Below are 25,532 nucleotides of genomic sequence, written 5' to 3' on the forward strand. Positions count from 1 at the left end.
GTACGCACTGAGAGTGTGGGAGCTTTGGGAAGATATATGAATGCAGGGGATTTTCTTTTCCTATTCAGAGGAGATTTGTGTTATTACAGACAGAATATTATTTGCAAAGGTGTCAGGACTGGGATGAATATTCTGGAAGTTTGTTTAACAACTTTTAGAATTCACAGAACCTCAAGTAAGACTTTATTCTCAATGACGCATGAGGAGTACTCATGTAACACAAAAACAAGCCTGAAAGCCCAGCAAGAATCATAAAATACCTTACAGTGCAGACAGAGGCCATTCTGGTCATTGAGTCTGTACCAACCCTTTACATTCATGTGCTTGTCCAACATACCCCTTGGCCCCTCTTCAAGGTACCAAGTTGTACTCTGTTCATAGAAATATTTCTACTGTGTTCCCTATTGGATGGTTGCGTTGGTACTAATAATCAATAGGTTAACACTCTAATTTTAATCCCATAATGGGATTTGAACCCAATATGTAAGGGTATGGGGGACAAAGCAGGAGATGGGGCACTAGGAAATGATGCTCATTTAATGAGCTGATGTAGGCATGATGAGCCAAATGGCCTCCTTCTGAAGGGTCCGAACCCGAAACATCAACTTTCCTGCTCCTCCGACGCTGCCTGACCTGCTGTGTTCCTCCAGCTCCATACTGTGTCATCTCCTTCTCTGCCATGGTACTTTTGTGATGACTGTGATTCAATTGAAATCAATTAATTTAGAATACAAAACCAACCTCGAATAAAATCAATGAAATGATCACTGGCCATTGTAAAACCCCATCTGGTTCACTATTGTCCTTCAAAGGAAGGAGGTCTGCCATCCTTACCCAGTCTGGCCAACAGATGACTTCAGATCTACAGTAATAGGGTTGACCTTTGTGAAAATGTCCAAACAAGCCATTCAGGTCAAAGGCAATCAGAAAGGACTAATAATTCCCATGACTGAATATATATTTGTAAGAATTGTGGTTCTAATTCTATTCTTGCCCAAAAGTGGAAACATGATCTTTACATCTACCTTATTGAGTCTTTGTGTAGACCTCTGGCAGGCCACCCCTCACCTTTTCCGAAGGAGCCCCAGTCTATCCATTAATGTGTGTAACCTCTAAGGTTTATCATTAGCAAGGTTCTCGCATAAGCCTCAGGCATTAAACAAGTGCAGCAGACTCCAGGGTTGGTTGAATGAGCAAATTGCATTCAATTAAACCCTTTTCATTGCTACACTTCACAGATTTTCTGGGAGGGAGTGATACCTTCAAGGGGTAAGATTCTAAACGGGCAGATCTTCTTAAAGTTGGGTTTGGGAGCTGAAAGCTTTAGAGTCACAAACTCAGAGGCAGCAACAGCCACTATGTACTCCCTCCCCCACAGGTCATCCAACTGCAAGAAAAGCAATAGCCTAGTGGTATTATCACTGGACTGTTAATCCAGAGACCCAGGTAACATTCTGATGACCTGGGTTTAAATCCTGCCATGGTAGAATTTAAATTCAATAAAAATCTGGAATTAGGAGTCTAATGATGACCATGAAACCGTTGCCAATTGCTGGGGGAAAAAAATCCAACTAACGTCCTTTAAGGAAGGAGACTGCTATCCTTACCTGGTCTGGCCTACATGTGACTCCAAGACCCACGCAATGTGCTCAACTCTTAAATGCCCTCTGGGCAATTAAGGACGGGCAATAAGTACACACCTAGCAGTGATGCCCACATTCCATGAATGAATCAGAAAAGAAAATCCCCTGCATTCATATATCTTCCCAAATCATCCACACTCTCAGGGGGTTGTGACCATTTAAACCTCGAAACAGGCTTACAATGGGAAAGCTGTGGGAAGCATAGGTCTATGGTCTATGGGAGGAGGTGTTGGACTTAAGCATTTTATATTCAAAAACTGTATGTTGGCAAAGAAAAGTTTCAGTAACTGGTCTGCCTTCCAAGTAAAATTCGAAATCAAGATTCAAAGCAAAGTGAGGGAGATTGTAAAAATAAAGATCACACAAACAGCCTGGATTTTTACTTTGGTGAGTCTTTATTGAAATCTGTAACACAGCACCAGGCTGTCAAAATCAACCCTTCAACTTAATCTAAATAACAGGACATCATAAATTAAAAACACATCCACAAGTTACAGAACACAGAAATAGTCACAGACAGAAATCAAATTCTCCAGCCATACAGTTCAAATGGAACAAGAAATAAATCCTCGTTCGACTTCCTGCCTGTGTAATAAAAATAAAACAGAATACCCAGAATAGAGTCGCAAAATATTTTACAGTAAAAGCATCTTCAACTGCTTCCTTCATCTAAAAGTTCAAAAACATTCTAACAAGACACATGGAGAGTCTTAAAACAGATAGATTGGAATTTAAAAGAAGAATTCTTCCTGCTTGAACAGTTGAAACAGTCTCGCCTTGGTTACAACCACGACAGACGCTTACAGGCTTAACAATGCAAGAGGTAGCCATTTGGCCCATCAAGTCCATGCCAGCTCTCCACAAAGCTAGTCAGTCAGTCTCATTACCCTGTTGCATCCGTCTAGACATCAAGAATCCCACTCAATTTCTTTCTCAAATCGTCAATATTTTCCACCACCAATATCTGTGGGGATTGGGGAAGGGCTTCTTTCAGACAGAATTATGTAACAAAAAAAGTGATTAATGCAGACTACTTCCTCCGGGTGCTCTGGTTTCCTCCCATTATCCAAAGATACGCAGGTTAGGTGGATTGGCCATGGTAAATATAGCGTTACAAGGATAGGGTGGGGAGGATGGGTCTGGGTGGATGCTCTTTGGAGAATCAGTGCCGACTTGGGGCCAAATGGCCTCTTTTCACAACTATAGGGATTCTATGATTTTTGACCACACAATCTCATCAGCCAGGTCTCCAGATGTTCTCATAGCCCAAGCGGTAATAAAGTGGCAGAATGTGATGGGAGTCACTAACAAGCAGCTAGTCTATTTGTACAGGGGGTGAAAGACAAAAAAAAAATGCAAAACACCTTTTGAAAGAGATGAGGTCAGTGGTTGCTTAAGATTTACTTCAATGCACATAAAGGGTTATCTCTGACACTACAGTCCCTGCCATGTCCATAGCCATGTCCAAAGAGGTAGGTTTCAAAAAGGCTGGGACCTAAGTTTCAGAATATTTCAAGGACAATTTTCAGCGAGTGAACTTTCTGCTGTTGACTCTTCCCTACAAGAACATTAGTGAAAACAAGATACGTTTTTAACAATAAAGCGATGACAGCTCACAGCCACCACGGTACAGAGCGATTTTCAGTTCCGGGCTTTTCAAAAAAAAAATTGATTGAATTTAAATCCCATCAAGTTTCTTGGTGGTACATGAAGCCACATTAGCTGGGGGGGGATCTGATCTGCTGGCACAGTGATGACACCACTAGACCACCAATGACTTCAGGCCATGCCATCCGAAGATATGGATGGTCAAAAATAAATTGGGGCTGCGCAAACGACCAACATGTGACAAAAATGCAAAACGCTCGGAATGCTCGGGAGCAAGGAAGTTAACGTTTCAGGTGCAGACCCTCTCAAATTGTTCAAAGAAGCAGTTTGTGCCACTTCCCTTCAGCCAAGAGTTGATCTGTATATTCTTGCTGGAATGCAAAGTTGGGAGGGTCAAAAGCAGAGTGCACCCTGGGCCCTAGAGAACAGCCTGTGACACAGACTGGGGTCAGTGAGCGGGTGGAGAAAACAGACGAGGAGATTATGAACCCCCTTCCCAATGGGAAGTAAACTTGCATTTATGTAGCACCATTTGTCATAGTAAAGGGACCCTCAAGTGCATCACAGGAGTGGAGTGCCAGATGCAATTTGACACTGAACCACATAAAGATGTGAAGCTTAGTCAAAGAGGTGGGTTTCAAAAAGGCTGGGACCTAAGTTTCAGAATATTTCAAGGACAATTTTCAGCGAGTGAACTTTCTGCTGTTGACTCTTACTTAATGGAGGATCGTGATGAGGAAGAATTCCTTCACTCAGAGTTGTGAACCTGTGGAATTCTCTCCCAGAGGAGGCTGTTGGGGCCAGTTTGTTAGATATATTCAAGAGGGAGCTGGACATGGCCCTTGTGGCTAAAGGGATCAAGGGGTATGGAGGGAAAGCGGAAATGGGATACTGAGATTGCATGATCAGCCACGATCATATTGAATGGTAGTGTAGACTCGAAGGGCTGAATGGCCTACACCTGCACCTATTTTCTATGTTAACACAAGCTCAGACTCTCTATATAAAGTTGTTGGACTGGATTCATGCGCCTGTGATTTCTTGAGCGTTATTTGTGAAAATCCTCTGGATTTGAATCAAATATTAAATCCTCTCAAAAGAAAAAAGCCTCAAGCAGAAATAATTAATTGAAGCTCAAGGGAGAGGTGTACAAATCAGTTTGCTAATCATTTATTTGGTGTGACGAAAGGGAGCAGATTTAAATGCAGGCAATAGATTTTGTTCTCTCCCTTTCAAGGGATGTGGGCACCACTGACAAAGCCAGCGTTTGTTGCCAGTCCCTAATTACCCTTGATCTGAGTGACTCACTGGACCATTTCAGGGGGAGTTAAGAGTGAACCCCATTGTCATGAGACTGGAGTCAGACGTCGGCCAGACCAGGTAAGGATGGCAGATTTCCTTCCCTACAAGAGCATTAGTGAAAGCAAGACACGTTTTTAACAATAAAACGATGACAGCTCACAGCCACCACGGTACAGAGCAATTTTCAGTTCCGGGCTTTCCAAAAAAAAAATTGATTGAATTTAAATCCCATCAAGTTTCTTGGTGGTACCTGAAGCCACATTAGCTGGGGGGGATCTGATCTGCTGGCACAGTGATGACACCACTAGACCACCAATGACTTCAGGCCATGCCATCCGAAGATATGGATGGTCAAAAATAAATTGGGGCCGTGCAAACGACCAGAATGCGACAAAAATGCAAAACGCTCGGAATGCTCGGGAGCAAGGAAGTTAACATTTCAGGTGTAGACCCTCTCAAATTGTTCAAAGAAGCAGTTTGTGTCATTAACAATAATTTGTCAGTGCACACAGGGAACAACTGGAGGCTTAATTAAGTTGTGAAAACTAGTTACTCCAACGATCCTAAACCCCAGAGGAACACAAGTGACAGGAACACAGGCAGCTAACCTCGCCGAGTCAATGAACTTGACTGTAACAACTATATTGTTGCAACTCAATTGGAGTGGATTGGTTAGCTCAGCTGGCTGGATGGCTGGTTTGCAATACAGAGCAATGCCAACAGCATGAGTTCAATTCCTGTACTGGCTTCTATTACCCAGGACAGTCACTTCACCCCTCACCTGAGGTGTGGTGACCCTCAGGTTAAACCTCCACCAGTCACCTCTCTCTCTCTCTCTCTAATGACACAGTGGGGCTATGGTGAATTTACTTTGTCAACCAACTGGTCCGTTTGACAGGATCCAGTTCAGTTCTAGAGACCTTCCACAACTGGAGTGTGGACAGCCGGCTATTCCACTACGGTGGTCATCACAACCAATGCAAGTCCTGCCCCTGGCACCAGCAGATGTCCCTTTTGTAGCAGGACATTTTATCCCACCGCCCACCCCAAAAGGCAATAAAAGCTGATGGTGGGGCCTAAGCCAGGAGACGCCCAGGCAAAGAGCAGAGCACTTTTATCTTCCCAGGTATCTCCCTTGGATCTGGAGGCTGCACATTTATCTGGTGAATCATTGGGAGAGTTAAATGGTGAATTTCTGGAGGCTTTTCAACTACAACAGAAACCCTCTCACCCTGGATCTGATGGTTTCCAAGGCTTCCACTGGCAAACTGGAGAAAGGAAGTTCCTGTTGCTATTATCTTTCCCATGAGATTGGGCTCCAGTGCTCAACAATTAAAACTAACTAATTCAGAACCACAGACTTTTTGTTCTCGCAACAACAGTTTAGTCAGGTGAAGAAAACCAGTCTGTTCACACCAAGACATCGAGACAAGATAACACTGTTAAAAAAAAGACATTGGGTGCTCTCTGAAGACTCAGAAACCCACCCATCACAGAAATAAATGCAGAGAACAAGTCACCAAATTACAAAATCATGAAGTGGGAAAACAGAATGTGCAAAACTACATAGATACGGGAGAGGGGTCAGCTCCCCCAATCTGGGTTAACAGAATCACAGCAACAAGGGGGAAATTCTGCTCCAATCTAGGATAGAATGGTGACCGAACTAAAGAATATGGGATAGGACGTGTCAGAGTGAAACCAGAGTTTGGGCCCAATCGGATAATGCCAAGTTTGGGTTTTCAAAGTCTGTGGATTATAGGAGAGAAGGAAGTCGGAAATGGTCACAGGTCTGAGTGAAGAAGGAATTTGTTCCAGTCCTCGGGAAATGGGCTTCATTAGCATGGCCCATGTTTATTGTCCAATTCCAGACGCGTGGTGATACATCACAGCCTGTTCAATGAACGGACACTCTCAGTGTAGAACGTTCTGGAATGGTGACCCCCAGTAAGTGTGAAGCGATGGCTGATACATTTCTGGGCTGCGATGGTTGGTGAGCTGGAGATGATGGTGTCTCCATGCACCCACTGCCCTGGTCCTCCTTGGTGGGGAAGGGGCATGGTATCAGAACCTGACATCACCAGCTTAAATGCGGTTCCTCAGCCGGTTACCATAGCGACAGTCTTTGCTGAACAGGCAAATATTGTGTCTTAAAAATGATAAACAAGACAAACATCAGACAGGCGTGAAGTCTAAGAGAGGTGAAGTCCAAAACCCTCGAGAGGTCTGTTTGTCATAAACAGCTGGAGCACCAAAATACACATGGTGTGGTCTGCTGAATTTTGACAATGGTGCTGACCTCAGGCACCGACAGTCAGCGAGAGGGTGCAGCTCAGTCCTCTTTGGCCCAATTCCTTCCAGTGTCAGGACAACATCGAGCGAACACGGCTGTGCCAGCTAACGTTCTTCAATGCTCTTTGCCTTTTAACAACGACAGATAATCCATCGAACCTAAGTCAAACAATAACGAGAAGTGGTCAAGTTCATTTTAACAGACAGGATTCTCAAGGTCATACAGCAACCCCCTTTCTATTTTTCACCCATTCCTGAGGAGCTCGGTTGTGACACAGATCTGTACAGGTTCAATTCCCACACTACTGGCTGAGGATACCATGAGAGAGGTAACTCTCCTTCTCAACCTCTCCCCTCGCCAGAGGCATGGTGGCCCTCAGGTTCAACCTCTGTCTAATGAGGGAGCAGTTGTATGGTCTGATATTGTTATGGTGAGTTTACAATCAAGCAAGCAATCAGGGTTTAACAACTCATCTCTGAAAGTGCAGCAAACCCTCACTGCTGTGGGGTTGGAGGGCAATGCACATTAAGCAACACAGCTAAATGGGAATAAATGTGAACATTCGATTAAAATGGCCGATTTGGGGAGAGAGAGAGAGAGCAGGAGAGGGCGAGAGAGAGAGAGACCGAGAGCGAGAAAGGGGATCAGATTCAGGGAGACCAATCACTTCCCAGAGGAGGATTGATGCAGAACTTGCACAGCTGCTTTGTGAAGAAGAAATTTATTGCAATGAGAGTCGATGACAAGTTCACCAATTTGTTGCCCATTCCAAGATCTCTAGAGGAGGCGATGGGCCACCCTGATGAACCTCTGCTGTCTCACAAATGATACAACTTCAAAAAGGGTTAGTTATGACATTAATCCCAGTGGGTTTCTGGGAACTCACTGCTGGTTACTATTAGCAGCCATTATCCTTGTAATCTGACACTGCTCGTGGTGATCCCTGACCCCTAACGATGTGAGAGCCTGGCTGGGTGGGGTGGGATAGTGGGTTTTATTCCCCCACCCTAGTTTAAAAGAAAAGTGGACACTAGTGAAGCAGCTGGTTAGTCACCGACACTCAGGAAACTCACAGTCCAGTTAGTTCTTTGCTTGCTTAAACTGAAACGATGGCCGGATTAAAACCAGCTTGTGGCCCAGACAGCGACAGAGGCATAGTGAGGGACCCATAGCTATGGGAATATATGCCTTGTTGGTTTGAGCTGCCACTGCTACAACAACAACAACTTGCATTACATAAGCATCCCCAAAACAGGGGTCAGCAGGCAATTCAACACTACACAAAACAACATAGTTTCTCTGTCAGACTTTAACTCCAAACTCAACAATTTCAGAACAGACTCTGTGTCCCCAGGCACACTCTGGTCATGATTCTGCTGCTACAAAAACAGAAATTGCTGGATAAACTCAGCAGGAGAGGAAGCAGGTTCTGAAGAAGTGTCACTGGACTCAAAATATTAACTCTGCTTTCTCGCTGTCCAGGCCTACTGAGTTTCCCCACCAAGTTCTGTTTTTGTTTCAGATCTCCAGAATCTGCATTTCTTTGTTTTAGTTTCAGGTTCTATTGCTGATGCCATTTACAATTCCTCCAGATCTGTTGTTTGCACCTTCACTTGTTTATTTGCAACCCACTTTTATCCCCTTGTACCATCATCATTTTTTGTCATTTAATCTCTCCTGTTTCCTATTCGATTATGGGCCCTCCCAATTTTGCTCTTCCCCCCAGTTCTGGCCTCTGTTTCTTCCTTAAAAACCTGTTAAGTCTCTCTAACTTTTCTCCCATTTCTGATGAAAGAATATCAAACTGCAGTAATTAACCTCGCTTTTCTCTCTGCACATGTTTGCCAAATATTTCCAGAATCTTCTGTTTTCTCTCCCTGTCCCACTCCCTTGTTGCAGGAGCTGGCTGCTGGTTCCTATTAACAGCTGGTTATGCTTGTAATCGGACACCAATCTTTCTGATCTTTGACCCCTAAGGATGTGCTGACAACAGGATTCTAGTGGCATTGACACACCAGATCTCCCAGAGTTCAGGTTTCAACGAGACTGGTCCCTGTCTAAATTGAGTAACTAGGCCACAGGCTTCCGGTTGCCACAGCAACACTCTGCATTGACCAAAATAATACTCATTTTTACATTCCATTGATACACAGAGCAGCTACTAAATGTTTTGACACTATGTGCAGCCTGCTCAAAATCAAGATTGGCGGAATCCAGCTCTAACTACTCACAACAAGTCTCACGGGCCTAGTCTCACTGAGAACCTCTATAAAGGGAGATGGGCACATGGCTGGGGGGGCTGGGGAGGTGGCATAGTGTTACTGCCACCAGGCCAATAATCCAGAGGCCCAGGCTAATGATGATAAGAGTTCAAATCCCACCACAGCAGCTGTTAGATTTTACAATCCAATTAATAAATCTGGAACTGAAAGCCATTCATTCGATGATCACTGACTGCCCTAAAGAAATCCCTTCTACCTGCTTCACCCGCATTCTTTAGGGAAGGAAATTTGCCAGCATGCGACCGCAGACCCACAACAATAAGGCTCACTTTCGAATGCTGTTGAAAGCCACTCAGTCCAAGGGCAATTAGGAATGGGCAACAAATCCTGCTCTTAATTACCATGGAAACAAGGAAAATTCCAACAGATTGTGAGGTAGAGTTTTCAGTGCCTTGCCATGAAAGAAAGTGGGAGTTTCAATCATGACCCCATGTGTTTCCTCTTTTTGCCCCACTTGGACACCTGCTGCGTAGGGTCACGTGAAAACACTCATCGGATTCCGCAAATTAAGGGCCCAATTCAGACCCCACTCCAGCCATGAATCATTCAGCAGCCTATAAGCTGAGAACTGTTTATGCTGGATGGGGAATAGGGAGGAGAATTCCTCCTGACTTTGCAAAACCAGCTCAGGTTGCTACAGACAACAGGGTGGGGAATGTTCGCCACATGTGAACTGGCTTCAGACTGAGCCAGTCTGGAATCAGAGACATTGCAGCATGGAAGGATGCCATTTGGCCCATCGGATTCCCCAGGAGTGTTCCATCGATGGCTCAGCCAAAGTTAATGAGGCCTCCCACTTTGCCCATTCCAAGGGACAGAATTTATCCCTAGTTTATAACCTCATCGACTGCTCACTTCATACTCTGCAGTTTCTGTGACCCTTAAAGGAAAGTTACTTTTAAAACTTGGATCAACATTAAAATGATTATCTTCCACTTTCAGAACAGTTCATGCACAGAAAGTTTGCTCGAGTGAATGAGATCCCTCTGTTGGCCTGGTTAGATATGGACAATGTGAGACAGGAACAAGGAATATTACATCAGTCCCAGTTCACTGGAAATTTCAGAAATCAGCCTTCACCTCTTGATCTCCCCCACCAGACAATGGCTTTACACTTTAGATCTGTCCCTCCCAACATTTACTGTATAGACAGAGACCGAGGGCAAGCGATGGAGAGAGTCTTTGTTTTAGAAATGATACACGTTGGAAGAAGTTGCTGCTGGATATGAATGCGTTGTAAATATGGAAATATGTACAGTTGGTAAAAGAGTAAACAACTGGACAATCTGTTTAACAGACTTCAAGCATTAACTTCTGTCTGGCTGTTCAGCTTTAAGACACAGTGACATTTTGAAATCCCAGTGTCTGTGTGGTACTTTTTTAACCAGCTCCTTTTAGAGCCGTGACCCTCCCATTTCTCTTGGCCCGGGAGGAGATAAAAGTAAGATTCAGAGATAGTCATATCGCAGGTCAATAACCTCTCATTTAACCAAGATTCTCAGGGACCACCCATAGCCAAAACATAACGAGTAATTCAAGACAGTCCACAAAATATCTCCTCATTGTCTAAGAGTGAGTGTTTGATGATCTCCAGATCAAATCACCACACAACCCCATATTTAGAGAGAGTCATCTCTTTGGAGTGTAACCCTCTGTGACAAGGCTGACCCGGGAGTGCTCAATGGCCAATCGATTGGATTACTGGGGCAACAGCACAGAGATCACAGGTTCAAGCTTCATGGTAACTGCTGAATAATGACTGTGAAAGCTGTTTGATTGTTGCTTAAAAAGATACAATGGATTCATTCATTGTTTCCGGGAAGGGGAAATCATCGTCGCCTTCAGCCTGGGTCTACTGGTTACTCTGAAATTTAATCTCAAAGGCAACAAAAAGGCAACCTGCAAACAAATGATAAATATTGTCCAAGTACCAAAAACAGACCTTGTTAAAAACAAGACATAAAGACCCACTGCCTTGAGTGCAAAAATATCAGCTTCCCTTCCTTCTGTGTGAATGAGAGAAATTAAACCATAAGCACATGGAATCACTGCTTTTAAGAAATGATCCAGTGACTCCTGCCCAAAACAAAAAGCTAATGAGCTCAAGATTGACCTGATCAGACCGATTCCTGCGGTGACAGCACTGACATACAAAGACAGACTGGATCAGTTAGAACATCGAACAGTACACAGCACAGGAACAGGCCCTTCAGCCCACCATGTCTGCACCGACCATTCTAATCTAATTCCATCTACCTGAACAAGGTCAATATCCCTCTATTCCCTCACTGTTCATTTATCTGTCTAAATGTCTCTTAAACATAGCTGTCATATCTGCACCTACCACCTCCCCTGGTTAGGACTATATCCACTGGAAGTTCAGAAAAACGAGGTGGGGGAGATCTCGTAGAAACCTATAAAATTCTAACAGGACTAGATAAGGTAAACACAGGATGTTCCTGATGACCAGGGAGTCCAGAACCAGGGGTTACAGTCTAAGGATACACGTTAGGTCATATAGGATTGAGCTAAGGAGAAATGACTTCACCCAGAGAGTATGGAATTCTCTGTCAGAGAAAGCAGTTGAGGCTAAAACATTGAATGTTTTCAAGTAGGAGCTAGATATAATTCTTAGGACAAAAGTGATCAAAAGATACAAGGCAGAAAGTGGGAACTGAGGGGACTGAGTTAGATGATCAGTCATGATCATATTGAGTTGCAGAGCAGGCTCAAAGGGCCAAATAGCCTACCCCTGAACCTCAGCTGTGAAGGTCTCTCTTTATTCGCTGTTCCTACCCACTGTTTTTAAAAAGGGAGTTCCTGGGCACGGTTAGTGTATGTGACACCGGCAGCATCTTTCGGTGTGCAGGGGGGCAGGTATGAAATTCCATCTCAAATTTAGACCAAGCGACGTCCTTCTGTCCAACTGAGGTTGTCCATCAGGATGGAGCCATATCAAAATCAGCTACTGCATCATTTAACCAGCCCACACATATGGTTGGAGGTCGGGGCTGGGGAGGTGGAAGAGAAACTGGATTTTGAAAGAAGACAGAATTCGCTTCTGAAAGGAAGGGGAAGCTGAGAAACCTCGCCTCCATTACTTCAACATGACACATACGGAAGGAAGAAACCAAAAGAAGTGCGGGCGCTGGAAATCCGAAACAAAAACCAGGGATTGCTGGAGAAACCCAGCAGGTCTGGAGAGAGAATCACGTTCCGAGTCCAGTAACTTTCGGTCCGAACAATTCTCATTGGTTCTGCTTTCTCTCCTCAGATGCTGCCAGACCTGCTGAGTTTCTCCTGCAATTTCTGTTTCTGTCGCGGGTGGGGAAGAAGCTTACCTCAGGCTCGAAGCTATGGTTGAGCTAGACAGAGAGATATTTCCACGTACTAACGAAGGCAGTTGGAATGAGCGAGTAGGGCACGGTGGTGATGTTACTCCACGTGCCTGTTGACGAATCGTAACAGTCTAGGGTCTTGCACATTTGCGCACCAAAGTACCCTCCAACCACGTACAGGCGGTTACCGGATGCCACCGAATGGCAGCTGACCCTCCGCGCAGTCATGTCACCGAACTTTGACCATTGGTAAGTCTCACTGTTGAAGCGGTACGCAGAGCTGGCAGAGAATTCCGTGTCGCCGCCGATGACGATAATGTGGTCGCCCACCACAGATGCTGAGGTGTAGCGCCAGGGCTGTGGGCAGTGAGCAGGCACAGTCCAGCGGTTCTCCCCGGGGTGGAAGCACTGCACCTTGGGCAGCTTCTCACGGTTGACGCTGGTGCCGCCGAAGACGAAGAGCTTCAGCCTGGAGCCCACAACCGCGGCGTTGCTGACCCCCTCGCGGAGGGGGGCGACCAGGGTCCACTTGTTGGCCTGGGGGTCGTAGTGCTCGACCTGTTTGAGGGAGACGGAGGGCGAGGCCGGGAAGGAGACGCTGACGGCTGTGTGCCCGCCGATGGCGTACAGGCACTGGTCCAGCTCTGCCGAGCCGTGCCCATAACGTGCCAGGAGCATGGGGGCAGCTTTGGTCCACTCGTCGTGGAGGGTGTCATACACCCAGACATCTTTGGAGACCCCGTTTTCGGAGCCCCTGCCGCCAGTCACGTACACTTTACAGCCGATGGCACAGGCACTGCACTCCTTGCGGGGGCTGGGAATGTTGGTCTTGGGGATCACGGTCTTGGCCTTCTGGTCGATGGCGTACACCTTGTCGCACACAAAGGTCTGGCCGCCCAGCAGCAGCACATCGTGGTTGACCTTGCGAGGCCTGGCACACAGGAGGGTGACCACGCCGTCGTTCTGCAGGATCCGCATCTTGCAGCAGATGGCTTCCTCAACCACCCCCTTGCCAGTCTGGTGGCTGGCCACCAGCTCCTCCCCTAGCACGCTCTGGTACAGGTAAGACTCCGGGAGCAAGGCCAAGCGCACGCAGCGCAGGAGTTCCGGCAGGTCGTCCCTCCGCCTCCTCAAGTCATGCTTCACCCAGCCCATCACCGCCTCGTAGACCAGGCTCTCGTCCTCCACCTCCAGCTCCTCGCTCAGGATCAGCTCAACCAGCTTGTCCTTGGGCAGGTTCAGGAAGTCTTCCGTCCTGTACAGCACTGCAAAGTAGGCCAGGCAGGCCTGCCAGGAGAGCTCGTAGAGCTGTTCGCACTGGTGGGCATCAGAGAGCAGCATCATGCCCAGGCAGTTCATGGGGTGCAGATTCTTCTCCAGAAACTCCGCTGAGGCGTCCCGGATATCATGGAACTGCAGCATGTCGCTGGCCTCCAGCAGGGACTCGGCGTTCTCCTCGTTGATCAGCACACGGGACGAGTAGGCGTAGTCGAGGAGCAACTCCAGCACCTCGGGGTGCAGGGAGTCGTGGAAGTTGACCTCGCTGTCGTGGCTCTCCTTCAGGCCGCCAGCGAACATGGCCTCGAAGTAGCGGCTGCAGGAGGCCAGCACCACACGGTGGCAGGGGAAGGAGCGGTTCCCCGCGCGGAGGGTCACGTCGGTGAAGAGGTGACGCCTCCTCAGGAGGTTGAGGTGGGTCAGCAGGCTGTCTGCGTGCGATGGCTTGTGGAACAGCTGGATGTTCATGGAGCCAGAGCTGGAACGTGATTTCCGGTTCTCGTGAACGGTGACGGACATCGTGTGGGAAGGTTCTGTTGAGACACAAAAACATGGACATGCAAATCAGACAGGGGGGAGAAAAAAAAAAAATCTCACTTTCCAGTCAGAGGTAGTAGGAGCTGCTGATGCTAGAGAATCTGAGATAACAAGGTGTGGAGCTGGATGAACACAGCAGGCCAAGCAGCATCAGAGGAGCACGAAAGCTGACGTTTCAGGTCTGGACCCTTCTTCAGACCCTTTCTGAAGAAAGGTCCAGACCCAAAATGTCAGCTTTCCTGCACCTCTGATGCTGCTTCACCTGCTGTGTTCATCCAGCTCTACACCTTGTTATCTCACTTTCCAGTCTCTGTTCAGAAAAGAAATATGATCAATCATTGCCACTAGAAACAGTATCTCCTTCACTGAATACCCCCTACTATCTACACCCTATTGACCAGAAACTGAACTGGTTCCAGCCATACAATTACTGTGGCTACAGGAGCAGGTCAGAGACTGGGAAAACTGCAGCATGTAATTCACTTCCTGACTCCGCAAAACCTGTCCATCATGTACCAGGTGCAAGTCAGGTGTGTGATGGAATACTCCCCACTTGCCTGGATGGGTGCAGCCCCAACAACACTCAAGAGGCTTGACACCATCCAGGACAAAGCAGCCGCTTGATTGGCACCACATCCACAAGCATTCACTCCCTCCACCACTGACACTCAGTAGCAGCAGTGTGTACCATCTACAAGATGCACTGCAGAAATTCACCAGAAGGTTCTTAGACAGCATCTTCCAAATCCATGAACACTTCCACTTGGAAGGGCAAGGACAGCAGATACATGGGAACACTCCCCTCCAAGTCACACACCATCCTGACTTGGAAATATATCAGTGTTCCTTCAAATTCATGGGGCCAAATCCTGGAACTCCTTCTCAAGCAGCACTGGGTTTACCTAGACCACCAGGACCCTAGGTCATCGGCAACTTCAAGGGCAGTTACTGATGGGAAAAAAATGTTGGTCTAACTAGAGACACCTGCATGCCATAAACAAATTACAAATTATCAAATGAGTGTCCCATTTCAACATCAGTGAGGAAGTCAATTGTCTTCAAGGCTTTCTTGCTCGGAAATAAGAAGTTTCAGAATACTTTCTTATAGGAAAGGATATTATTCAGCTGGAGGGGATTCAGAACAGATTTACCAGGATGTTGCCGGGAATGGAGGGTTTCAGTTATAAGGAGAGGCTGGATAAGCTGGGACTTTTCTCACTGGAGCTTGAGAGGTTGAGGGGTGACCTCAAAGGTTTATAAAATCATGAGGGATACAGATAAGGTGAATGGCAGGTGTGTTTTCCCTAGGGTGGGGGTTTCAAGAATAACGGGTATATTTTTAAGGTGAGAGGAAAAAGATTTTAAGAACACACGAGGGATGATTTTCTTTTTAACAGAGAGTGGTTTGTGTGTGGAATGAACTTCCAGAGCAAGTGGTGGATGCGGATATAGTTACAGAGTTTAAAGACATTTAGATAAGTACATGAATAAGAAATGTTTGGAGGGATATGGGCCAAATGCAGGCAGGTGGGACTGGTTTAGTTTGGGATTATGGTCGGCATGGACTGGTTGGACCGAAGGGTCTGTTTCTGTGATGTATGACTCTGTGACAATTTTCAGTGAATGAGCTTTCTGCTGTAAAGTCTTGCTTAACACGAGCACACAAACTCTGTAGAAGAGTTGGCAGACCAGATTCATGAGCTTGTTATTCGTGAAAATCTTCTGATATTAGATCCTCTCAAAAAAAAGCCTCAAGCATAAATAATTAATTGAAGCTGGCGATAGGGTTGTACAGAGCAGTTTGTCAATCATTTATGTGGTCCAACGATAGGGGTCAGATTTAAATAGTTCCTTTCCCCCTTTTATGGGATGTGGGCATCACTGGCAAGGCCAGCATTTGTTGCCATCCCTAATTACCCTTGATCTGAGTGATTTGTTAAGCAATTTCAGAGGGCAGCTATCTGTCAACCCCATTGCTTTGGGACTGGAATCACATAGTGGTCAGACCAGGTAAGGGTGGCAGATTTCCTTCCCTGTTTCTATTTAAATCATCATCCAATGTGCAAAGGTACGGGGAAAAAGGTGGGACAATGGCATAGTCATAAATGCTTAGAGAACAGGTGGAGATGCGATGGGTTGAATGACCTCCTTATGGGCCATAACAATTCTGCAGCTTAGTACCCTCAAAATAAAGTGGCTTTAAAGAATCGTGGCAAGATGCTACAGAGGACAACAAATCATCAACACATCCAGTGAGGTGAAGAATCGGGGTTTGGACAGCAGAGAGGATCGCTGTGTCAATAAGTGAGGAAATGTAGAGGGCAGAATTAGAGAGTGGAATTCTTGTTGGACATTACTGAACCAGGGAGGGGCAAGAATTTGATTACTGAACCAGTGAAGTTGAGACAAAGTCTAACCACAGTGATGTGAAGATGACAGGAAGGTCCTGGCTGCTGGATGATGACCATTTGAGGAACAGGAGAATGGTAGCCTCAAGATACACTCACTACGTAGCCACCAGAACTGGCTGATTAAAGGCTACATTGCTGATTGTGCAGTTATGTTCCACAAAACTGTGCATTTAACATTCCAGGGATGTGCGCTGTGGGGCTGAACACTGTTATGAGGCAGACAGTACTTATTTCAGAGCCCTGTAATCACACCTCACTGCCAGTTGTCAACATGGAGAACACATGCCCACATTCCAACTCCAAGAGAAAAAAATAGATTTTCCTCTTTAAAATCATCGAGACCAGAGCTTATTCCAACCAAGCAGCAGTTGGCCATGATAAACCACGTCCAGACAAACTGGGCTCAACACCTTGTCCTCTGTTCCACCCCCAGACGTAGGAAGCAAGTGCTCAATAAGTCCAGTGGCTGATCTCTGTTTTCGATCGTAGATGTAGGGTGGGGCATGCCCGTTTCACGGCACATTGTCTGTCCCACAGGGAAACTCCGTTCGATCAGATCTCATCCAACATCTGCACCCCCAACAGGAGTTCACTCTCCAAAGTGGAATTGTGACCCATTCCTACACCTCAGTCCTCTGGGATCATTCACTGTGTTAACCTGTGATACAAAATCAAATTCAAGTTTCCACTATTTGAAGAAGGCAGAAGAGTACTTCCTGGGACACAGTAAACGTTCCCTGAAAGGGCACCGCCCACGTCAGCCGGCCATTAATATGGGATCTTGCTGTGCCGATTTCTTTTCCATTGCTCACGGTCCTACCAAACATGAACCGTTGAACGGAGTCTAGCACCCAGACGGGAAAAGAGAAAATGTTCCCTTTGCCGTGGGCACCGTGAGGTTGGCAAATATGCCAGGGAATTTGTGCACAGCAAGATCCCATATTGATGGCCGGCCGATGTGTTTTGAGGCAGTGCTCTAGGAGGGAATGTTGGCCGTGTCCTGGGAAGAACCCCCTCTGCACCTCTTCAAACAACTAAAACTTGTGTTGATATAAAAATAAAGGTAAAACCGCCACAGTCCCACTTTCTCAAAGAGAGATAACTGCTGGTAGTTTAACCTGAGGGTCACCACACCTCAGGCATGAGGTAAGATTGAGGGTGAGTCCTTCATGATAACCTCAGCTGGTGCAGGAACTGAACCCACTTTGTCAGCATCACCCAGCAACACAAACCAGCCATCCAGCCAACTGAGCTAACCCACCCAGTGCATTGGTATTGTGCCTTTAGAACAGCAAAACATCTCATGGGACTGGGGCAACAGAAATTATATTCCTTCTCCAGGTTATACAGTACAAATGGGTTCAGTGGGACACAGAGACACTCACTCTCTTGGGTCACAGTGTAAAATAAAACAGGACTTACATGGGCTGGTCGGACCATACTGTTTCAGAGCCTCAGTTTAACATCACTTTCAAATCAAAGCATCTTATGTAGTTCACATTTCTCTAACCTCCTTCAACCCTACAGCCTTGTCCAATTCTCCACACTCCTCCAATTTTAGCCTTGGGTGGTGCCATGGGGCAATGGGTTGCTGAACCAGAAGCTCTGGTTTCAAATCACCTTGGGCACACAGTATGTGTCCAGGAGATGGTCCCCAGAAATTGACCATCAACAAGCGTTTCCAATACTCCAACAGCAGGAGCACTTCCTGCTCAGGCTGAACCTTTCGGTAGCTCTGGGACAAGACACCACCCCAATATTTTAAATTTAAAAATAAACTGACTCTGTCATTGAGTTCTTGCTGCAGGACATACAAGCAAGCGTTCTGCCTTGCTTCAAGGACCAGTCAGGCAGACAAGGCCCTGCTTCATGTGCACCTTCAACCTTCAACAAAAATCGTTCTACCTTTGGTGGCCACGCCTTCCTGGGATCTCCTTTCGAAACATCTCCACTAGAACACGCTTTAAAGCCTGCCTTCGTAGAATCCCTACAGTGTGGAAGATGGCCATTTGGCCCATCGAGTCCACACTGACCCTCCAAAGAGAAGTCCATCCAGACCCACCGTCCCACCCAATAACCTTGCATTTCCCATGTCTAATCCACCCTAACCTGCACATCCCTGGACGCTATGAGCAATTTAGCATGGCCAATCCACCCTAAACTGCTCACGTTTGGACTGTGGGAGGAAACCAGAACAAACCCACGCAGACATGGGGAGAATGTGCAAACTCCGCATAGACAGTTGTCCGAATGTGGAATTGAACCCAGAATCCTTGGTGATGTGACTAGCAGAGCCACCATGCCACCTCCAACCAAGCTTTTGGTCACCTTTCCCAACTTCTCCATCTGTGGCCCAGTGTCAGTGCTGCTGGATACAATATCACAAGGTTTTTCCCAGGAGTGCTCCTAATCTAAAGACAACACAGGGGAGGTGATGGTCTCGTGGTATTATCACTGGACTGTTAACCCAGAGACCCAGTTAATATTCTGGTGACCCAGGTTTCAATTCTGCTGCGATAGATGTGGAAATTGAATTTAATAAAAAAAAATCTGGCATTAAGAGTGGAACGATGAACCATGAATCCATTGTCAATTGTCAGGAAAAACCTATCTGGTTCACTAATGTCCTTTAGGGAAGGAAACTGCCATCCTTACCTGGTCTGGCCTACATGTGACTCCAGACCCACAGCAATGTGGTTGACTCTTAACTGCCCTCTGGGCAATTAGGGATGGGCAATAAATGCTGGTCTAGCCAGCGACACCCTCATCCCATGAATGAATAAATAAAAAATAAATCCTTTCTAGGGCTGTGTCATTTTTAGCCCTTGCCCTGTAGCATCAGCCTAGATTATGGCCTTGAGTCTCTGCACTGGAGCTTGAAGCTATGGGGACTCGGGGGAACAGAAAGAGAGAGACAAGAGAGAGAGAGAGAGTTTCCCATTGAGCTAATCTGTCAATATTCTAAGACAGAGCAACCCATAATGCAGTGAAACTAAGACAGGGGCTGATCTCCATCACTGTGCACAAAGTGAGCAGGAACAGAGAAAGAGGGGGAGGGGGAAACAGGAAGATGATTGCTGCCTTGGACTGTGGAGGAAAGAAACATGCAAGGAATTCTCGTCTTTAAAGCGGCTGAATCCCTTTATCTCAGGCCTTGTGGGGGCAGGAATAATCCCTTTGAAGATTTAAAAGATGCTTTTTCATGTGTGCAGGATTGAAGTCAATGGGAGTAAGGAAACAGTGAGTGGTTCAGACTCATTTCCTGCATTCATCTGAAATTATATATAATTACACAACAGAGAGATTCTCGTCCCAGATGGACAGGGGATTTCAGAAGCACAGAGAGCCCTAGGGCGAGGATCAAACATAGGGACAGCAGTCTACTACAGAACTCTTCCTCTCTCTCTCACACACAAACACACACACACACACACACACGAGGACACGGACACACAGACACATGGATACACACACAGACGCATACACACACACGGACGCATACACACACACGGACGCATACACACACACGGACGCATACACACACACGGACGCATACACACACACAGATACACAGAGGTGCATGCACACACACACAAACGAGGCTGCTGATGGTTTGTTTGCTGCACATTGGAAGGCAATGCATCTGTATAGCACCTAATTAACAAAATGTCACAGCACACTTCCATTCTTTTCTTATTCATTTGCAGGACATTAGCAGCGTTCCAAGGCTAAGTGTAATTTCTCTTGGAGGTGGTGACAAGCTGCCTTCTTAGATTTGCTACATCATCCCAGAGAACAGTTAAGAGTCAACCATATTGTCGTGGGTCTGGAGTCACATACAGGCCAGACCGGGTAAGGGAACCAGACTTCCTTTCCTTGAGGGCTTTAGTGCACCGGATGGGTTTTTAATGTAGTTCCATGATCACCATTGTGGATTTGGATCTTTTATTCCAGATTTATTTTATTTGCATTCATGTCTCTCCTTCCTACCACCCCAATCCTGCTTTAGTGGTAGCATCAAATTCTTGGACCATCAGTTTCAGCCTTAAAAACATAGAAAATAGGAGCAGGAGTAGGCCATTCAGCCCTTCGAACCTGCTTGATCATTCACCATGATCATGGTTGCTCATCCAACTCAGTATCCTGTTCCTGTTTTCTTTGAACCCTTTAGCTCCCAAGAATTGTATCTAACTTCTGCTCAAAAACATTCAATGTTCTGGTCTCAACCGCTTTCTGTGGCAGAGAATTCCATAGGCTCCCCACTCTCTGGGTGAAGACATTGCTCCTCATCTCAGTCCTAAATGGCTTACCCTGTATCCATTACACTGTGATTGCTAGCTCTGGACTCCCTGGTCATCAGGAACATCCTTCCTGTGTTTAGCCTTTTGGAATTCTGTACGTTTCTTTAAAGGTCCCCCTCATTCTTCCAAACTCCAGAGAACACAGTCCTAGCCTCTGGGATACTGGCCACTATATTAGCATCCAAATCTTGTACGATTTCAAAAATAAATGTTAAAAAGAGGAGAAATAGGACAGGAAGGAAACACTTAGTGAACGTTGCATGCGTTAAAGGAGGGTCAAGACAAGAAACTGAATGAGTTGAAGGGGATTAGAAAGGAATGCTACATAGAGGATGGAATCCGGAAGTGACATAGCCTTGGTAATCTGGATTGTCATGGGGGTGAAGATAAAAACTCATTCCTGCAGCCTCCCATACACACACACACACACACACACACACACACACATACCCCCCCCCAAACACACACACACACAGACACACACACACTCACAGACACACACACAGACAACTCCCCCCAACACAGACACACACACAGACCATCCCCGCCCCCCAACACACACACACACACACAAACCCAATGTAAACAATCCCCTAACTTCTGCACAGTACAGATATGTAGACTTGGCAATCATACGGGATCTGGTTTGAGTCAGATTGTGGTACGTGATAAATATAAACACACCATTATGGACCTGACATCATTGTCTCGAAGCAACAACAAAGTTTTCGTCAATTCCTTCCAACTGTTCAGTTTCCTGAGCAGCCAATACTGACAGTCAACGTCTAAGACTGTATTTGAAAGGTGGCCAAACAACTGAGGTTAGGAAGATGAATCACCAGCTTCAGAAGAAAATAAAAGGAAAAGACTGACCTGAAACAGAGCATCTTAAAACACATCAAAACATTATAATATACTCAACCCCGCCATGAAAATTGTTCCCAGTGTTGGAAATGAGAGGATAACAATTTAAAGTGAGGAATCAAAGGAGACATGAGGAATCTTTGTCTCCCCTAACCCTTACAGAGTGGGTGGTTAGGATTTGGAATGCATTGCCTGAGAGAGTGTGATGGAGACTGGTCCAATTGTGGCCTTCAAAAAGAAATGGATAATTATCCACACAGAAAAATTCTCAGGACGGCCGACAAAGGCAAAGGGAGTGGCGACTGCTGTTCCAGAGAACCAGCACATACACAATGGGCCAAAGGGTCTCCTTTGGCACTGTAACCATTCTGAGATTTAGGGATTTTAAACAAAGGAAACTCCAGCAGGATTTCACAGTATCATCTGAAGGAGAGCTGGCAGTGTCCTGCAAAGGGAGTAATTTTTGACTCTGCATGAGAAAATGGACATCAGAACAAAGAATAAAGAACAATATTGCACTGGAACAGGCCCTTCGGCCCTCCAAGCCTGTGCCAAAGCATTTTGCCCTTCCATACTAAAAATGGTAATTAATTTGGCTGAAGCACCCACCCAAGCTTTTACATTCCATTGAAGTCAAAGGAAAAAGTTGCGTTGTACCCTGTTACTGAAATTCAAAATCACCCTGCACTTTTCCCCCAATCTACACTCAAGAGGAGATTATCAGTTGCTTTGCTAATTGTGAGATCTTGCAAAGCAGAAACTGGTTCCTATTATTTAAGTGAGCAGCTACACATCAACAAACACTTTATTGGCTGTAACTTAGGGCGGAAATTCTTGTGATAGCAAAAGGCACTCAGCACTGTGCATGTGCAAACACGGTCTAGGCATTAATTTTGACCAGATGGAGCACACGGTTACAATTTCTCAGAACAATAGACAGCACCACATAGAAACACCACTACCATATTCAGCATGCAACTCAACACATCCTATTGTGTTCTTCTATTACAAGAGAGTAGCTGTTGGATAACAAGCTGCTCTCTCTCTCCAGTATGGAACATATACCCTGTACACTTGGGCACTGCCTACCCATGGCGATACAGACAGTGCAGGAGATACAGCTTTCACAGATACAGAAACCACACCATAACATTGCCAGCAGAGCCCAGGACCACATGTGTCCACTTGTAAACCTGGCAGCGTGCGCTGTACACAGCAATACAGCTAGAAAAGATCAGGGGGAGAAAAAGAAGACGTGCCCCAATCGTGGCAGGTGGTAGTCATTCACCCCAGCCCCACCCTCCCCACCCCCTCCTCCCATGTTTGTGCTACCATTTAATTTAACTGTGGATGATTTGTACCTCACTTGCATTTAGCTCAGAGGACTGGGCTTATGCAGCAATTTGTAGGCTCAGCACGCACTCTGGGCTACGGAATGTAGGCTAACATCATTTACAGCGCAGTGCTGTGGGGGTGCCACACTCCCAGCAGTACCACCTTTCAACTGAGGCATTAAAAGAAGGCTCCCATGGGTGTGTCACATGGCAGTCCTTCAAAGAAGAGAAGGGGCCATTCTCCCTGGTGTCCCAAGTTATATTTTACCCCTCAAACATCATCACTGACAAAACACCAGGTTATCTGCATTGTCATTAGTGGGAGCTTGCTGTGCATCCCGCTTTGTCTCCTACAACAGCGACTTCAAAAATTGCACTCCAGTGACAGTTCTTTAATATCATTACTTTTAAAAAAAATGCTTCAATGAGGCATACAGTATTGGACTGCAAACATTAACTCTATCCTTTTCTCCACAGATGCTGCCAGACCTGTTGATTTTTGTCAGTGCCTTATTCTTAAGTATTTTCAATGCCTCATCTGGGGGGTGCATGGATATCTCTGGAGCAGGTGGGACCTGAACCCAGGTCTTCTAGCCCAGAGGTAGGGACACTACCACTGTGCCACAAGAACCTCCCCTACCCTACTTTCTGTTTCTTTTTAAATTAAACAAGGGCTGATCTCAGTCTGTTGCAAAGAATTTCAAGTGACAGCGTCGACAGCGTTTTGCAGAATTCCACATTTCCATCGCCCTTTTTGTGAAGATTTAACCCTCGAAGGGCTGGCTCTCATTTCAAATATTATTATTGCCTCCTTTGTTCTCAATTCCAGCATCAGACTGAAACAAAAATTCAGCTTCTCTGAATGGACTCGGTCTAATCCCTTGTAACATTTTTTTAAGCACCTCAATTAGTTCACCCCTCAACCCTGCAGACTCGAGGGAATATCATCGCAGTTTATAAAGGCTGCATTCATAACTCCATTAATTGTCCTATGGTTTAACGCAAAATCAGGTCTGTAGTGCAGGGCCAGGGAAAGAAAAAGGCCATTAACCACAGTACTTGAAGGTATTCATATGTCAACCTCAATCAACTTGCAACAGACAATTAATGGATATCATCGTGGAATACAAATCTCCAAATCGTCCAATTTAAGAAGAAAATACACCCTGGTATTCCCCATAATTTAATGCATGCATTCACTGTAAAACTGGCCGGAGATGTTGCTGCATTAATTTATAACTGCAGCAAATTAAGATTGAAAGCACCGAAAAGTAGCTGCAGAGGATTAAATGTTGCACACACTCACATTGCCCTGAAAACGGTTTTATTATAAATCTCAAGCAATGAAAATTTGTAAATAAATTGTTAGGGATAAAGAAACAGTCGAGCTTGGCTGCAAACCTTTTGTCACTCAATGAAGCGAAAAGACGAGAAAAAGCACAATGAAATATTATAACTTTTTGAGGGTCAGTGTCTATTGCAACTTTCTAAATCTCAGCCTTGATGAACTTACCCCTCGGGCCCGGGAGAAACCAGCGCTGAGTTGCTTTATTCTTTTGAACAGATCACTCCTGCCAGACAATGGAAAGATGATAGCTAGGTCTTCTTTTATTGAGGGAGATAGGGAAAAGAGGCGAGGTTTACCCTCAAACTTTGACTGCAAAGTTCTCGCTACCTCTTTGATCAGACACTCATGGTTTTTCTTCACCTTCCTCTCTCTCTCTCTCTCTCCAGCGTGCACAAGCTCTCAGGACTCGATCCTTACAAGTCAGTGCTTGCCCTAATCTGCTGAGGACTCGGTAACTTTATTCCACACCCAGTGGGAGGAGCCCGAATCCAGCCCTAGCGGACCTCCTCACTGTCGAACAAAAGCCTCTGGTTAATTTCAGAAACCTCAAAGAGGCGAAATGAACAGAATCCAAGGTGTGAAATTCACCTGCACACCCGCCTCCCTTCACCCAAAACCATCTCTGTAAAGCTCACAGCTCTCTAAATCCTCACAAAGCCCCATTCCTTGTCCTGGTCTCAAATGCAGAGCTACATTTCTTTTGAGTGACGTGAGTCTTCGCAAATTGGGAAGCAGAAATCTTTCAGGAAGGGATGGTTTGAAGAGGTAATCTGACCTATCTCAAAACTGAACAGGTACTTCCTGCTCTTGGCATTCAGTTGCACAGCATTGGTTTAGAATTCCCCGTCTTTTTTGTTTCACAATTCCCTGTTATTCTAGTGTAAACTTCGTCAGTTTTCATCTTTCAAAAGATTATAACCGATGCAGGAAAATCAGACGGTGCTTAGAATCTTACTCCACCCAAGGTTGCCATTCAGCCCATGGTGTGTCTGT

General features: G+C 45.8%; 1 protein-coding gene across 1 annotated transcript; it reads right to left on the minus strand.

Annotated features, from left to right (window-relative positions):
* Positions 1-5,375: 5,375 nt before the first annotated feature.
* On the minus strand, positions 5,376-25,188 carry enc3 (ectodermal-neural cortex 3). Its single transcript, XM_020522621.2, has 3 exons — positions 24,705-25,188; positions 12,470-14,277; positions 5,376-7,004 (listed from the first exon to the last, which is right to left on the minus strand). The coding sequence occupies exon 2, from the start codon at positions 14,261-14,263 to the stop codon at positions 12,494-12,496; it is 1,770 nt and encodes a 589-aa protein (XP_020378210.1). The 5' UTR covers positions 14,264-14,277; positions 24,705-25,188; the 3' UTR covers positions 5,376-7,004; positions 12,470-12,493.
* Positions 25,189-25,532: the final 344 nt, after the last annotated feature.

This window comes from Rhincodon typus, chromosome 29, assembly GCF_021869965.1.
Source record: "Rhincodon typus isolate 14 chromosome 29, sRhiTyp1.1, whole genome shotgun sequence".
In the NCBI taxonomy this organism is placed as follows: Eukaryota; Metazoa; Chordata; class Chondrichthyes; order Orectolobiformes; family Rhincodontidae; genus Rhincodon; species Rhincodon typus.

Coding starts and splice junctions, on each gene's coding strand:
- enc3 (XM_020522621.2), bottom strand. CDS start 14,263: ATGTCCGTCACCGTTCACGAGAACCGGAAATCACGTTCCAGCTCTGGC.